We start from the raw sequence: 16,341 nt of genomic DNA, 5'->3' as shown, positions 1-16,341 counted from the left end.
CTTCATTTAAAAAGACATTAACACATTAGAAGGGTTAGAAGACAGTGACAAAGATGAAACAGAATAATGATATATATTTAACTGTAGTGAAATCTGCAGCTCAAACTGAGAAAATATAAATGGGCTAGTTTGTCCTGTCATCCAGCTGGTGACCTGTGACCAACCTCGTTTTGTCTTTCTCGTGCTTCCGACATTGAACATCCCACACGGTGTAAACAGACAAAGAAAAATAAGGAGGGAAGACAATATTTTTTCTTAATTCCTTATTCATTCATGGCATTACCAGCATTTGTTCCCCATCCCTCACTGCTTTTGAAAAGGCTCACCAGACCATTTCAGAGGGCAGTTTGTGTGGCTCTGAAATCACGTCAGTCGAACCAGATTAGAATAACAAATTTCCTTCTCTCGAAGATATTAGTGAACCAGATGAGTTTTTAAAACAATCTAATAGCTTCATGATCACCGTTATGCTACCTTTTTATTCCAGATTTATTTATTAATTGAATTCAAATTCCCCAATTGTCATGTGGAATTGGAACTCATGCCTCCAAATCAATTACCAATCCAGTAACATTACCATTATGTCACTTCCCCTTAATAAAAAATCCGCAAATCAATCCTGGTAGAGATTTCTCCTTACACAGTTAGTTCTTATGCCCCCTTGTTGATAGCTGTGTCTGTACAGTGATTTCACAGCAGTTATATGAGATCATACTGGGCTTTTTGCTTGTTGATGGGATGTAGTCTCTTAATTAGATTGGAGCAGTGGACAGTTGCAGAAAATTATTTACTTAGCAGTATCTCAGCAATATTTTCCCAGTAGTGGATCATAAAATGACAAAATGAAAATTTTGAATCACACCTGCTATAGTTGATGTGTTGCTGATGACTTACATATTTGAATTTATCCAACTATTTATCCATATTCAAGCTTTGATTTGGGTTCACTTCCGAGTTCAGTCATCTTTCTTCATGTTCTTGGACTCTGAGTGAAAAATGTATTGTCTTGCTGACCTTTACTCCATTGTGTATTGATGTCTCTGTCATGAATTGAGACCATTTAGCTATGGTTACTATAAACCTCAGTCTTATAGTGCTGCTGTGCTATCATTCCCTTAAAATCATTTTATTTTTTTCCTAAAGAAAGTGTTTTTTTTACAGGAAGTGGCCAAACTTCTTCCATTCCACAAAATATATCTGGACAAACTGGATGTAAATGAGGCAATAGATCAGGACTTACAGGCCTATATCCTTCACCGAATTCACAGCAGTCCTGAAATCCAGAACAACATCTCTCTCAATGGTAAAATGGACAACACAACATTTGGCAAACTCAGTACTCATCTCAAAGCTTTGAGCCAAGGGTCATATCTCTACCTAAAACTAACCTTTGACTTGATTGAAAAAGGATACTTGGTGCTTAAGAGTTCAAGCTACAAAGTAGTACCTGTTTCCCTCGCTGAGGTCTACCTCTTGCAGTGCAACATGAAGTTCCCTACACAATCCTCATTTGAGCGTGTGCTACCACTGCTGAATGTAGCTGTGGCATCCTTGCATCCTATGACAGATGATCAGCTTTATCAGGCAATCAATGCAGGAAATATTGACGGCAGCCTTGAATGGGAGGACTTTCAACAGCGGATGGACAATCTTTCTATGTTTCTGATAAAACGGCGGGATATGACACGGATGTTTGTGCACCCATCCTTTCGAGAATGGCTGATATGGAGAGAGGATGGAGAAAAGACAAAGTTCCTCTGCGATCCCAGGTGAGAAATTATGACTAACATCTCTTTCATGTAAAACTGGGGCAGAGAAATGCTGATAATAAAAATCTGTCTCATGTTTGCTTTATAAATTGGATAATATTCAGAAATTTAACAAGCCTTATTCATACACTGGATCTGTAGTTTAAAAAAAAGTGACACAGTGGTTAGCACTGCGTCAGGGATCCGGGTTTAATTCTGACCTTAGGTGTCTGTGTGGAGTTTGCACATTCTGCCTGTGTGCATGAGTTTCCTCTGGACGCTCCAAATCCTCCCACAGTCCAAAGATGTGTAGGTTAGATGGATTAGCCATGGTAAATGTGTGGTTTGCAGGGATAGGGTGGGGGAGAAGGCTTGGGTAAGACACTCTTTCAGAGAGTTGATGTAGACTCGATGGGCTGAATGGCTGCCTTCTTCATTGTAATGATTCTACGACCACATTGTGGAAGTGTTATATTCTGACTGCCTGATAAAATCACCTTGGAACATTGTAAATATCAATAATATAATACGGTCATTTGTCCTATCATAATTCATACCAGTACATCATCTTTCACTGCATTTGTTTTTGGATAATCTTGTTTTAAAGAATGTTGGATTAATTTTCCAGTGCTAACAGTGTTTGAACTGCATGACAATGTAAATTCAAATCGTCTTCACAGGTTCCACTTCGGTTGTCACATTGAAGCGCTCAATTTATCTGCTTTTTGAAACTGCAGACAAATATATGTATTTGTAAAGAGCTGTCTAGTTCTGCCATTTCAATGTATTGAAATACATTTGTGATTATCTTCCACAATCTGTTTATTTTAGATATACTACAGTAATGGTACATTGCATTCCGGGGGATAACAGAGTCGGATTATTGGTTTCCATTGTTTGTTTTCTTAGCAAGTGTTCCTGCCTGAAGCTACTAACTCAATTCAGGATGAATTTGCATCTCAAATTTTCAGGGGATTGATGTTCCTTGGTGCACATTTTAGATTATCGCTATATATACTGTAAACATATGAACATATATATTGATGTATATGATAATTGGAAAGGTATTGTTTAAATATTAGTTTGTGCCCATGGAGAATTTTACTGTTTGCAACTTGGAGAATGCTGACGGTATACACAAAAAATAGAAACTGTGTAAAGTGAACAATTTTGAAATAATTGGAAATGTGCAAGTTTTTTCATCTGGGAGCCCCATGTCCAGCCTGGCAGGAGGTAATAAGAAATACAAATTAACAGTCAGTTTCAATCTACCAGCTCAGAAGGTGGCATCTACGAAGGATCACATAAGTGCAGAACTATCTCTTTCGTGACATTTCTTAATTTCCACAAGTTTGCTGTGCTTTTAATGGAGGTATTCTAGTTGGCTGCCTTTTTCATTCCTAACTTTGTAATGTTTATTCCTGTCCCCCTGACCTTTGAACCCCTGATCATAGTCAGTGATTTTTGTGATTAGCTTTGTCAGTCTTGATTTAATTCATCCATTATCCAATACTGATGCCTTTTTTTATTTGATTTCATTACACAGGAAGCTGGTCCTGCAGCACTTTCCTGTGGTTAATCCTGCCAGCAGTTGCTTGTCAATGCAAGATGCTACTTTGTTTTTTGTTTTCCTCTGAGAATATGAATTCAGGTTCTTTAATTTACAAATGTCTCGAACTCATTAGGCTACCGTCTTTCCTCACTTTGAATGCGTGCTTCTGAGGTTTAGATAATATAATTTCCCTGAGTAGCAGGGTGCTTAGGAGAAAGATCCAAAACTGCTTTTAAATCTTGGGTATATTTGTCCTTCTCAGGAGCCTGCAGCCCTTTTGTTAAATGTTAATTTCAGGAAACTTTACATTTTTGCTGGCTACTCATTTTTAGATCAGTTTTAATTCGGCATCTGATGCCCAGGTTTTCCATTGGTTATGTTTTCTTGCATTTCCCAAGAATTCCCACTTCCTTGCCTATTTACCATTCCTTTGGCTCTTCAATGTCTTGATGTTTTTGTCTGTTCATTCATGCCACTTTATCTTGTCAGTTATATCCACAGATGCCTAGGCTTTGCTGTTATCCATATGTAGGTATTAAATATTAGGAGTCGGGAGGTAATGCTGCAACTTTATAAGTCCCTTGTCAGGCCCCACTTGGAGTACTGTGCGCAGTTCTGGTCGCCTCACTATAGGAAGGACGTAGAAGCTATTGAAAGGGTACAGAGGAGATTTACAAGAATGTTGCCTGGATTGGGAGGCATGCCTTATGAAGATAGGTGGGGATTGAGTATAAAAGTAGGGAGGTCTTGCTGCAGCTGTATAGGGCATTGGTGAGGCCGCAGCTGGAGTACTGTGTGCCGTTTTGGGCGCCGCACCTGCGCAAAGATATTTTGGCCTTGGAGGGAGTGCAGAGGAGGTTTACTAGGCTGATACCGGAGTTGAGGGGGTTGAGCTATGAGGAGAGGCTGAATAAACTAGGCTTGTACTCGTTGGAGTTTAGAAGAATGAGGGGAGATCTCATTGAGACGTATAAGATGATGAATGGGATGGATAGGATAGAGGTGGAGAGACTCTTCCCGCTCAAAAAAGACAGTAGGACTAGGGGGCACAGCCTCAAGATAAAAGGGGGGCGGTTTAGAACGGAGTTGAGGAGGAACTTCTTCACTCAAAGGGTGGTGAATCTCTGGAATTCTCTGCCCGTTGAAGTGGTGGAGGCTGCCTCGCTAAATATTTTTAAGACGCGGGTTGATGGGTTTTTGATAAGAGAGGGGATTAAGGGTTATGGGGAGAGGGCGGGAAGGTGGAACTGAGCCACGACAGATCAGCCATGATCTTGTTGAGTGGCGGGGCAGGCTCGAAGGGCTGGATGGCCTGCTCCTGCTCCTATTTCTTATGTTCTTATGTTGAGGGAGCTGGGACTCTTCTCCCTGGAGAGGCATAGGTTGAGAGGCGACCTGATAGAGGTTTATAAAATGTTGAGAGGAATAGATAGGGTGGATTCTCAAAGGCTATTTCCCCGGGTTGAAATGGTCGCTACGAGAGGACACAGATTTAAGGTGCAGGGAAGCAAGTACAGAGGTGATGTTAGGGGTAAGTTTTTCACTCAGAGGGTGGTGAGTGAATGGAATCGGCAGCCGTCAGTGGTGGTGGAGGCGAACTCGCTGGGGTCTTTTAGAAGACTTCTGGATGAGTATATGGGATTGGGAGTTATAGATAGGTCTATGGATTGGTAGGTATTGATGTGATCGGCGCAACTTGTGGGCCGAAGGGCCTGTTTGTGCTGTAGTGTTCTATGTTCTAAATACACTTTGTATACTCCCTTCCTCAGAAAACAGCAAACTCGTTGGGGTCTTTCAAGAGACTTCTGGATGAGTACATGGGATTTAATGGGATTCAGAGTTATAGATAGGCCTGGTAGGTATGGATATGATCGGCGCAACTTGTGGGCCGAAGAGCCTGTTTGTGCTGTAGTGTTCTATGTTCTAACAGTGGAGGCTGGTCATTGAATTTATTCAAGGCTGAGTTAGTTAGATTTTTGATATTAAAGAAAAGGGGAGTTGAAAGAGTTATGGGGGCAGGCAAGTGGAATTGAGAGCACGACCAGATCAACTATGCTGTCATTGAATGATGGAGCAGGCTCCAAGGGCCAAATAGTCTACCTCTGCTCCTGAGTCCTCTGTTCCTATATTCTTATGATGTACTGTAACTTTCTAGCATTTTCTGATTTTGTTTCAGATTTCCAGCAGCTGCAGTGTTTCACTTTACACTTTCTATTTTATTCTACTCATTCTGCTATCCTTCAAGCTGTGCGCATGTCTGTCAAACTACTAAGTTTATTCCAGATTAATAGCTAGTTTCTCTGATTCAGCCTTGTTTGGATCCTGTTCACCTCTGCTGTACCAACTTGGATTACACTCAGAAAACTTGCAGTTATTTGTGGATTAGCACCATTGGTGGGTTTCTCATTTGCTCACATAATTTGACATGTGAACTCTGTGGTTCCAGACAAGTCATCAACACCAAGGTTCCTGCCATTTATAATTGGCAGCTGTGTCTCACCTCACTGTTTGCTTCAGGGCATCCGCTGGCAGTACATAACTGAAATACTTCTTTAAGGCAGACGAGTTTTCAATCTATAAGACCTCATTATTTTAAATATAACCTTTTGGTAGATTGACCTAAAGACCAGTTTAAAATCAGTAAAATTGATGAATGATAATTATTCTGTCCTCAGAGTTTTTATGGGAATAATTCATCAGTTCAGAATCTTCTTGCTCTTTGATTGCTCTTTTCCCAAAAAGCCTCCTACTTTGTCTGCTGATGTACAAGAGGAATACTTCAGTAGTTTGGCTGATCAGGCTTTCTTTCATTTAGTTATCATTGCAATGACCAGTTTTCTCTACTTGTCATGATACTACTTTTTATGCAAGTTCTACCATGAGATATAGAAAGTCACTTTCACTATCCCCTCACACATTCACCTCGCTGTAACATTTTGGCCATGTTGTAGCTCTTTTGTAGTAGTTGTTGTATATTGTAATTCTTCATATCTATTGGGGTAGACTATTCAAAGCATTTTTATCTCTGGTACTGTAGATTGCAGAGCGTCTTAACGTTTGTAATCTCTTAGCCAGCCTTATGTTTTATTCCATGTACATCTAAATACATGAGACAAGATTCTCCAGTCCTTCATGCCAGTGGGATTCTCCAGTCCCGCTGCAGTGGACGGAGATTTGCTAAGTGCCAAATTCTCAATCCTTGCTTGCAGTAGTGGCGAGGCATGAACCTGGAGAATTCCCGGCCATGGTTTAATTTTTTTTACACAGTGTTGGCTGAAGTGATGTTATTGGCACAAAATGCCATAGGTTGGACGGTTTCACTCCTTGATACTCCAAAGCAAATTTCCACAAATTTGCTGGAGAATTGATTATATTGCAACAAGCATCACGGTGAGTCAAGGCAAAGTAGCTGATGCCCTCAGTACAGCTCCATGGTGTTGGGCATTGAGTCTGCTTTAGTACAGTATAATTTAGGAAAACAGGTGTTCTGAATTGCTTAAGATCTTGTATCCCTAGCCACATACACAAACCATATCTATAAAATTTACAAAGAAAGCAGTAATATAAATGTTTGAATGCAATCATTCTCTGTGAATGTTTACTTGGCACCATGAGATATAAATGATCATAATTAAACGATAGGTTTTAAATGATAATAATTGCTGAAATAATCCCATGGCAGCTATTTGCTGATACAGTGAACATAGAACATTACAGCGCAGTACAGGCCCTTCGGCCCTCGATGTTGCGCCGACCAGTGGAACCAATCTAATGACCTTCTAACCTAAACTATTCCAATGTTATCCGTATGTCTATCCACTGACCATTTGAACACCCTTAAAGTTGGCGAGTCCACAACTGCTGCAGGCAGGGCATTCCACACCCTTACTACCCTCAGAAAAGAAAAAAAAAGAATAAAACTGTGTCGCGCACCCTGGACAATTGAATACGAAATCCAGGCTGGTGTACCCGAGTGTAGTACCCCATACAGTGTGACATTCTGATCCTGTGAAATGCATTTGCTTCACGAATCACCCATTATGATTAGAAAACAAGGCCAGTCTCTGTGAAATGTGATCAGTTGTTTATCATTATGACTAGAATTAATGTTCATTTCCTACTGCCTACATATTGCTGAGGTTTAATCTTGATTCTGAAAGCCACAAAAATAGGACTGGCTCCAAAAATGAAAACAGCTAACTCAAATTTTACAGTCAAAACCTTGGGACTCCCTTCACAACGCTGAGTCCACTGTATGAGTGGACTGCAACTTGCCACATCCTTCTCGAGAGCAATTAGGAATGGACAATAAATGCTGGCCCTGCCAGCAATGTTCACACCCTGTGAAAGTATTAAAAATGCTTCTGTTACATTATTGTACTGAGGCCAAGTGTTGTTCATATCCTCCAGATGTATTATTTAACCCTTGCTTACATTAATACAAAGCCATTGATGGCAATATTTATCACTACAAGCATTTTCATTTATTTAACACCTTTTTGATTTGATTTATTATTGTCACATGTATTAACATATGGTGAAAAATATTATTTCTTGCGCACTATACGTGCAAAGCATACTGTTCCATAGAGAAGCAAAGGAGAGAGTGCAGAATATAGTGTTACAGTCATAGCGAGGGCGTAGAGAAGAATCAACTTAGCGCGTGGTTAGTCCATTCAAAAGTCTGGCAGCAGGGAAAAAGTTGTCCTTGAGTCGAATGGTATGTGACATCAGACCTTTGTATCTTTTTCCTGATAGAAGAAAGTAGAAGAGAGAATATCTGTGAGCCAGCATTTATTGTCCATTCCTAATTGCCCTTGAGAAGGATGTGGCAAGTTGCAATTCACTCATACACTAGACTCAATGTTGTGAAGGGAGTCCCAAGATTTCGACCTTAACATTGGAGTTAATTGTTTTCACTTTTTGACCCAATCCTATTTTTGTGGCTTTCAGAATCAAGATTAGTTATGCTGGCTATTTTGCTGAGGCGGCTTTAAGTGTAGACAGTGTCAGTGGATGAGAGGCTGGAGTCTCTGTTTTGAGCTTAAAGGCAAGTCTTTCTTACTGAGAAACAATTCATCGGATTTTGGATTTATTCTATTCAGAAGGAACATGTTCACCCAAGGAATAGTGAAAATGTAGCAGATATAGGTTGAAGTGATAGTGTCAGACATTCAAGGGGAAACTAGGCAAGTATGTGAGGGAGAAGGGGACAGAGGAGGACGATAGATTCAGATGAGAAAATATGGGAAGAGGCTCAAGTGGAGTATCAACACTGCAGGAACTGATTGGGCTGAAGTAATCCTATAAAATATTCACATTCCTTACTCTCATTTCCCCACTATCTCTGGTATGATGATGTATCTACTGTGAAGACAGAAACAAAGGGTGGAATCTTCCATTCTGGAGTCTAAGTTCAGTGGCAGACGGGATGGTTGACGTAATTCCCATTGGGCGATGAGCAGGATCACTGAACACACATGATCTGCTGCTGATAGCTCATTAATTATGCACCTGTGAAAAGCAGACTGAATCTAGTATCAGAATGGGCTATTGACTCGAGGCATTGAAGGTCAGGGTGCCATATTTAAACAGTACTCAGACAGCCATTCATTCAGTGTAGGTCAGGATCTCCCGCGTTACTTCTCCTGGATACTTGCAGCTGCAACTGCGACTGGAGAAGCTGGCTGGTGAGCAACCACACCCCTGGACATTCAGTGGTTCGTCCAACATTGGCTTTCATTTATTTCTAGATAAACACACTGCCTGCAATGCATCCATGGTCAGATCATTCCTCGCCTGTAATCGGTCACTTGTACTGACCTTGAACTCCACCCTCCCAAAAAGATCCTCCTCCCACTTCAACAGCTCTCACTTACTGACTAATTGAGTGGCCAGAGTCAGATTTGGCAAAAGTGTGGATCATCTTCAAGACTCAGTCCATCACTTACTACCCTCCTTATGTCACACACCAACTTCCCTCCATTGACACATGCAATATCACCATACCTCTCCCTGTATTCTGGACCCTGTCACTTCCAAATGCCTTTCTTCCACCTATAGCTGACACCAATTATGGAGTGAGGGATGGGAGGGTCTGGGTAAGATGCTTTTTCGGAGAGTCAGTGCAGATCCGACACGCCAAATTGCCTCCCTCAACATTTAGGCCTCCCAGGGGATGCCTGCCAAGGTCATCTGAGGCAACAGATTGTGGAAGGCAGCAGGTCACCTCGATCTCAGATGTGGATCCTGGGGATGCACCTAGACATAGCAGGTGGGTGAGGAAGGGTAAGAAGCTACAGGCATCAAGTGAACACTGGGCGAGCCTAGGCATTGGTAGAGCTAACTCACCATTGTAATATCGCTCTTGTATCAAACATCATTTTGTTCACTGGTACAGGTCCTCCGCCATGCCATGTCATGATGCCATTCTCCATGAACCCCTGTACGCACTCAGTGCTTCATCCCTGTGCAGTGCGAGAACGGAAGCGTTATGTCTCTTCCACCTCCCAAGCTGATGATGCAGTAATGATGCACTGCTGCTGGTACTGCCTCCCACCCACCTTCCTGCATCAACACCCAGGCTTCTCATGTCTGCCAATCATCTCTAGTGATGAGAATGCCAAGGGCTGAAAATTTGCTGAGTGTTTGCCACAAGCCCAGCAATGAGGTCGTGGGAAACCAGCTGCCAGACCCCTTTAAACCTAGAGGCTGACAAACATGAAGGGTTGTTAAGACCTGCTAGTGACTCCCCCCCTCAAATGGGATGCCAAAAACAAATCCCTCTTTCTGGGAGGGAGGGCTTTCTAGTAATATTATAAACTATTAAAATGAGGTTCCCCGACTTCCTTAGCGGATTTCTTGTTGCAGCATCAGCGAAGACTTGGAAAATCAGAAATTGCGACCTCATGGAAGAGAATTGGAATTTTCTGAATCTCACAGAATTTTCTGCCTATGTCATCCTTTTCATTGATGCCAAACACTGGCTCAAAATTCCCCCCATTGTACTTCTCCTTATGCTATATGTGTCAGGAACTTCTGAAACTACAAGCACGACTGAATGGGATAGACATTCTAGGTATTGATTTGTAAGCATGGAATCCTTTGGTACTTCTGTGTGGAGAAGTGTGGAGTTTGCACATTCTCCTCATGTCTGCGTGGGCTTTCTCCAGATGCTCCGATTTCCTCCCACAGTCTAAAGATGTGCAGGTTAGGTTGATAGGCTATGCTAAAAATTGCCCTTAATGTCCTGAGATGCGTAGGTTAGAGGGATTATTGGTAAATAAGTCAGGAAATGGGATAGGGCTTGGGTGGGATTGTGGACAGTACAGATTCAATGGGCCAAATGGCCTCTTTCTGCACTGTAGGGTTTCTATGATTCTCCCACCCCACAATCAGATGGGATGTTTTAATTGTTGTGTAATATCCAGGATTGAAAAGATGGGAATAATTAATGATTCTTTCTGCAAAAATTAGAGTGCGATGTGATAGCAAGTCTGCCTAAAAAACACGAGCTGAAAAATCGTCACTCTTGTAAGATGAAGTTGAATAGAAAAGTAGAGAGACAGGCCTCAGGTGTTCAATCTGAACCATTAATAAAGAGCTGATGTGTAATCACTGGGCTTCCACATTTTCAGCTGATGAGTATTAAAAGTCAAGACTGAATGCAGACGTGATCACTGAGCCATGGAGTGCTGACTTGCCCTGAAACAGATGGCAGGAAGAAAAACAATTTCAATTGTATTGAAACATGAATCTTGTAGCTGGTCACATGTTCAGTGGCTGTCCAGATCTTTGTGTTCAGTGTGAGTATGACCCTAAAGCCTAATTTCAGAGCTTTAAAGGTGGCGCGGTGGCACAGTGATTAGCACTGCTGCCTCACAGGGACCTGGTTCGATTCCCGGCTGGTATCTGTGTGGAGTTTGCACATTCTCCCCATGTCCATGTGGGTTTCCTCCAGATATTTTCCAGTTTCCCCCCACAATCCGAAAGACATGCTGGTTAGATGCGTTGGCCATGCTAAATTCTCCCTCAGTGTACCCAGACAGCCGCCGCAGTGTGGCGATTTGGGGATTTGTAGCTTCATTGCATTGTTAATGTAAGCCTACTTGTGACAATAAATAAACTTAAAGGGTGATGCAGTTGAGTCAGAGTAAATAGGACACAGGAGGAGGCTGTTTGGCCTGTTGGATCCAAGCTGACTTTCTCTGGAACAGTCAATCCCATTTCCTTGTGAAAGGATTGATCATCTCCATTTCCACCACCTTCAGCGTTTCTTAATTTTAAATTATCACAAGAAAACTCTGAAACGATATACATCCTCAAAAGCAAAAATGATGTATTGCATTTTTTTATCCCAAAATCAAAAGCCATTATGTTAGTCTAAATCATAGTTAGCATAGTTGATGCTACATAAAATAAAAGCAAATTACTGCAGATGCTGGAATCTGAAACCAAAAGAGAAAATGCTGGAAAATCTCAGCAGGTCTGGCAGCGTCTGTGAGGAGAGACAAGAGCTGGCGTTTCGGGTCCAGATGATCTTTTATCAAAGCTTTGACAAAGAGTCACCTGGACTGTGCAGACTTTTGAGAGGTATTTGCACGAAACTCAATTCAAGCTGGAGACCGTTCATCATTCAGCTACTATTTTCCGAAGCGATCAGGATGTGGCTCATTCTGGCACAGCTAGATGATGCATAACTATAAACTGAGATACAGATCTCCATAAAATAGGATTCTAGCCATCCCAATGAATTTTCAGTTTATGAAATGTAATAACAATTTGGCAGGACCGTTCTCTATGCTCCCTGTTTCCAAAGATAAAACAGTAAATGATCACACACGAAGCCAGCACTAAAACAGTGATTCCCACTTCATACCATAACCTTACTCCACCTCGGTCTCAGGTCACCTACTGCTGAAATACTCAAAACTGTCATCCCTACCATTCTTAGTTCTAGACTTGATTATTCCATTGCACCCGTGGCTAACCTTCCACATTCTCTTGTCTGTAATCCTGAGGTCCAGAACACCAATGTTCGTCATTACTGACACAAACTCCTATTCATGCATCATGCCAGAGTTCCTTTATTTACATTGGCTCTTGATTAAGCAATACTTTGATTTTTTAGAAAGTCTTACTTGTTTTCAAATTCCTCTGTGACCTTCCTCTTCCCTATCTCTGTAATCTCCTCCAGCCCCACAAACTCCTCTAATTATGGCCTTGTGATTTTAATCCCCAATTTTAATTACCCCACTATTGATGGTTTTGCTTTGAGCTGTCATAGCCCTAATTCAAAAATAATCTCCCTGTGCAGTTTTGGGCGCCGCACCTGCGCAAAGATATTTTGGCCTTGGAGGGAGTGCAGAGGAGGTTTACTAGGCTGATACCGGAGTTGAGGGGGTTGAACTATGAGGAGAGGCTGAATAAACTAGGCTTGTACTCGTTGGAGTTTAGAAGAATGAGGGGAGATCTCATTAAGACGTATAAGATGATGAATGGGATACATAAGATAGAGGTGGAGAGACTCTTCCCACTGAAAAAAGACAGTAGGACTAGGGGGCACAGCCTCAAGATAAAGGGGGGCGTTTTAGAACGGAGTTGAGGAGGAACTTCTTCACTCAAAGGGTGGTGAATCTCTGGAATTCTCTACCCATTGAAGTGGTGGAGGCTGCCTCGCTAAATATTTTCAAGAAGCAGGTTGATGGGTTTTTGATAAGAGAGGAGATTAAGGGTTATGGGGAGAGGGCGGGAAAGTGGAACTGAGCCACGACAGATCAGCCATGATCTTATTGAATGGCGGGGCAGGCTCGAAGGGCCAGATGGCCTACTCCTGCTCCTATTTCTTATGTTCTTATGTAACCTCGCTGTCTTGATACTGATTTTAAGATGCACTTTGAAAGCTACTTTGGTGACTCAGCTTTTGGTCATCTTGCCTAACATGTCCACAAGTGAGCCAGTGTCAAATTTTGTTTTATAATCGTCCTGTGGAAGCAACTTGAAAAGTTTTAATTTTATCATCCTTCTGGTTGTTCCTTAAGACCTTGTTTGATGAAGCATTTGGCAATCAGACCTAACATTGCCTTCTGTGGTTTGCTGTCAAACTTGATTACTGTAAAACGCCTTATGTGTTGTTACATTAAATTAGATCACCGTTCCTTCACTGTCACTGGGTCAGAATCCTGGAATTCCCTTCCTAACAGCACTGTAGGCGTATCTACGTCTCAGAGACTGCAGCAGTTCAAGAAGGCACCTCACATCACCTTCTCCAGGGCAACTAAGGATGGGCAGTAAAAGCTGGCCTAACCAGTGACATCGACATCCCTTAAATTAATTTTTAAAGGATGCTATATAAACTCAAGTTGTTGTTGAAGTGGAAGAGTGTTCAAAAGATGTACTATTTCAGTTACATTGTAGGTAAAAGTACAGGACTTATTGATTACTGGCACTGGAATTGAAAAATTCAGGAGTGTAGTACTCTCAATAACTCCACTAGTTATTGTATGTAGAATCTGCACTGATGATTTTAAACACTTCTCAACAAGGCCATTAATGGTTGAAATTTCAATATAAGTAATTAATCACATAAAGATGCAGTTTCACAAGCAAAATGAATCATTGCAGCTAGTCATAACAGTTGAAAGTTGCATCCATCGACACTGTATGCTACTGCAGGAATAATTATTCTTCCTCCCACTGTCATACCAAGACATTTAGAACCCGTGTAAACCACAATATATCACATAGGCATTCTAACCACTTTGAAATTGAGAATTGATTAAAAGACTATTGAAAACAGTCACACTGTCATCTGAAGTATAAGAAACTCAAGATGTTAGTTATTGAACAATAAATTGAAAAACATAATTTGCACTTCAAGCACATTTCTTGATTTGTTAATATTCAGTATTGAATTGTTACAATGTATCTCTTACGTAAATATTCACCTTTTTTACTTTTATTTAGTTCAACCTCTAGCCAACACTCTCAAGATGCCATCTGTTCACAAACCTTTACCAATATTGTTCAGTAATCAGTTAGTAAAGGATGAGCGAGAATAGTGCAGCCATCAGTGTAGGATGATACATTACTGAGATTGAAAACTAGCCCTGCGGGATATCACAGTGCCACAAATTTTTATGGCAATGTAGCTATTTTGTAGGTCAGAATTTACTGGCATAAATGAAACCTTATTCTCAAGTCTTTGTATCAAAACATTTTTTACAATAATCTTGCTGCATTTCACAGTCTAATTGCTATACTGCCTGTCCCAAACAGCAAGGAAATGATTTTTCAATAGATGTGTTGTAGAGTATGTCTCATCCAAGTGATAGCATCATGTTTAGAACTGCTTACATTTAGATTTTTTTTTGTTTTTTGATGTAATTGATACATTTTTTAAAACTGTGTTAGAATTTGCTGTGGAATCTGATGGAGTTCTGGAACAAATTAAATATGGTGCATTTTGCACATTATCTCATAGCTGCAACCATGCGCCCTGCTGTCACAGCTGCCCTACAAAGAGATTAACTGTGTGTTGGTTCTGTGTTCAGGGGTCTCATAATAGATCAGATTTCACAGAATCTGTTAATGTAACAGCAGACATGCTGCTAATTATCACTGTCATTTTGTAACCCATCCAGGTCACTCGTTTGTGCTTTTGAAAGGAGGATGTTTAACATGTGCATGTAGATTCCCTTGAATGTGAGGTGACATTAATAACCATAATTTGTCTTAATTCTGCTTTTCAGAATAGTGTACCTTCAGCATATTTTTTAATGTAGTAGGAACCAACCACTTACCCATTTAAACACCCACATGGTTACGACCCAAATGTGACCAAAAGATGTAGTGCAGAAGTAGGCCATTTGGCCCATTGAGTCTGCTCCACCATTCAGTGAGATCATATCTGATATGATAAACCTCAACATAACCCTCTATTTCCTTAAAAAAAATCTATCTCAGCCTTGAACGTACTTAACCCAGCCTCCATAGCTGTCTGCAGTAAAGAATTCCACTGATTCCCTACCCTCTGAGAGAAGAAATCCCTATTCATCTCTGTCTTAAATGGGCAATTCCTTATTCTGAGATTGTGCCCCTGGTCCGAAACTCTCCCATAGAGAGAAACAATCTCTGAGCAGCTACCCTGTCAAGCCCCCTGAGAATCCTGTAAGTCTCAAAAAGATCACCTCTATTCTTCTAAACTCCAATGAGTTCAAACCCAACCTACCCAGCCTCTCCTCAAAAGAAAATCCTTCCAGAGCCAGGATCAAGCTAGGAACTTTCTCCAGACTACCTCCAATGCAGTAACTTTGCTTAAATATGGGACAAAAACTATTCACAGTATTCTAGACGTGGTGTAACTAATGTCTTGTATAATTTTAGCAAGATTTTCCTACTTTTATACTCCATTCCCTTCAAAATAAAGACAATTTGCCTTCCCTGCTACGTGTATGCTGGCTTTTTGTGATTTATTCGCAAGGACCCCAAATCCCTGCAATCCCCCAGTTTCCTGCAATCTTTCTTTATTTAAATAATAATCAGCTCCTTTATTTTTCCTACCAAAGTGCATAACTTCACGTTTTCCTACATTACATTCCATTTCCCAATTTTTGGCCCAATCATTTAACCCTGAACCAGTGAATAGCAGCACAGACTGCTTGCATACTTATTTTTTGATCACTTGATGCACTCAGAAGTAGCCACCACAACTTTATCACATACGAATGCACACCCTTTTTACATAAGAACATAAGAAATAGGAGCAGGAGTAGGCCATCTAGCCCTTCAAGCCTGCCCCGCCATTCAATAAGATCATGGCTGATCTGTCGCTGCTCAGTTCCACTTTCCTGCCCTCTCCCCATAACCCTTAATCCCCTCTCTTATCAAAAACGCATCAACCCGCGTCTTAAAAATATTTAGCGAGGCAGCCTCCACCACTTCAACGGGCAGAGAATTCCAGAGATTCACCACCCTTTGAGTGAAGAAGTTCCTCCTCAACTCCGTTCTAAACCGCCCCCCTTTTATCTTGAGGCTGTGCCC

At 41.2% G+C, this 16,341-nt stretch overlaps 1 protein-coding gene across 4 annotated transcripts in view; it reads left to right on the top strand.

Annotated features, from left to right (window-relative positions):
- Nucleotides 1-16,341, top strand: part of LOC145359270 (protein TANC2-like) — a 1,038,666-nt gene that overhangs the window by 883,747 nt on the left and 138,578 nt on the right. For all 4 annotated transcript variants that reach the window (XM_080213802.1, XM_080213801.1, XM_080213799.1 and 1 more), the window contains one exon: nt 1,162-1,769. In XM_080213802.1, the coding sequence (XP_080069928.1) occupies nt 1,162-1,769 (608 nt within the window). The remainder of the gene's footprint in view (nt 1-1,161; nt 1,770-16,341) is intronic.

The sequence above is a fragment of the Carcharhinus amblyrhynchos genome, chromosome 27 (assembly GCF_965287045.1).
Source record: "Carcharhinus amblyrhynchos chromosome 27, sCarAmb.v2.hapA, whole genome shotgun sequence".
NCBI lineage: Eukaryota > Metazoa > Chordata > Chondrichthyes > Carcharhiniformes > Carcharhinidae > Carcharhinus > Carcharhinus amblyrhynchos.
Note: the sequence above shows the minus strand (reverse complement) of the source record. Positions and strands in the feature narration are given on the sequence as shown.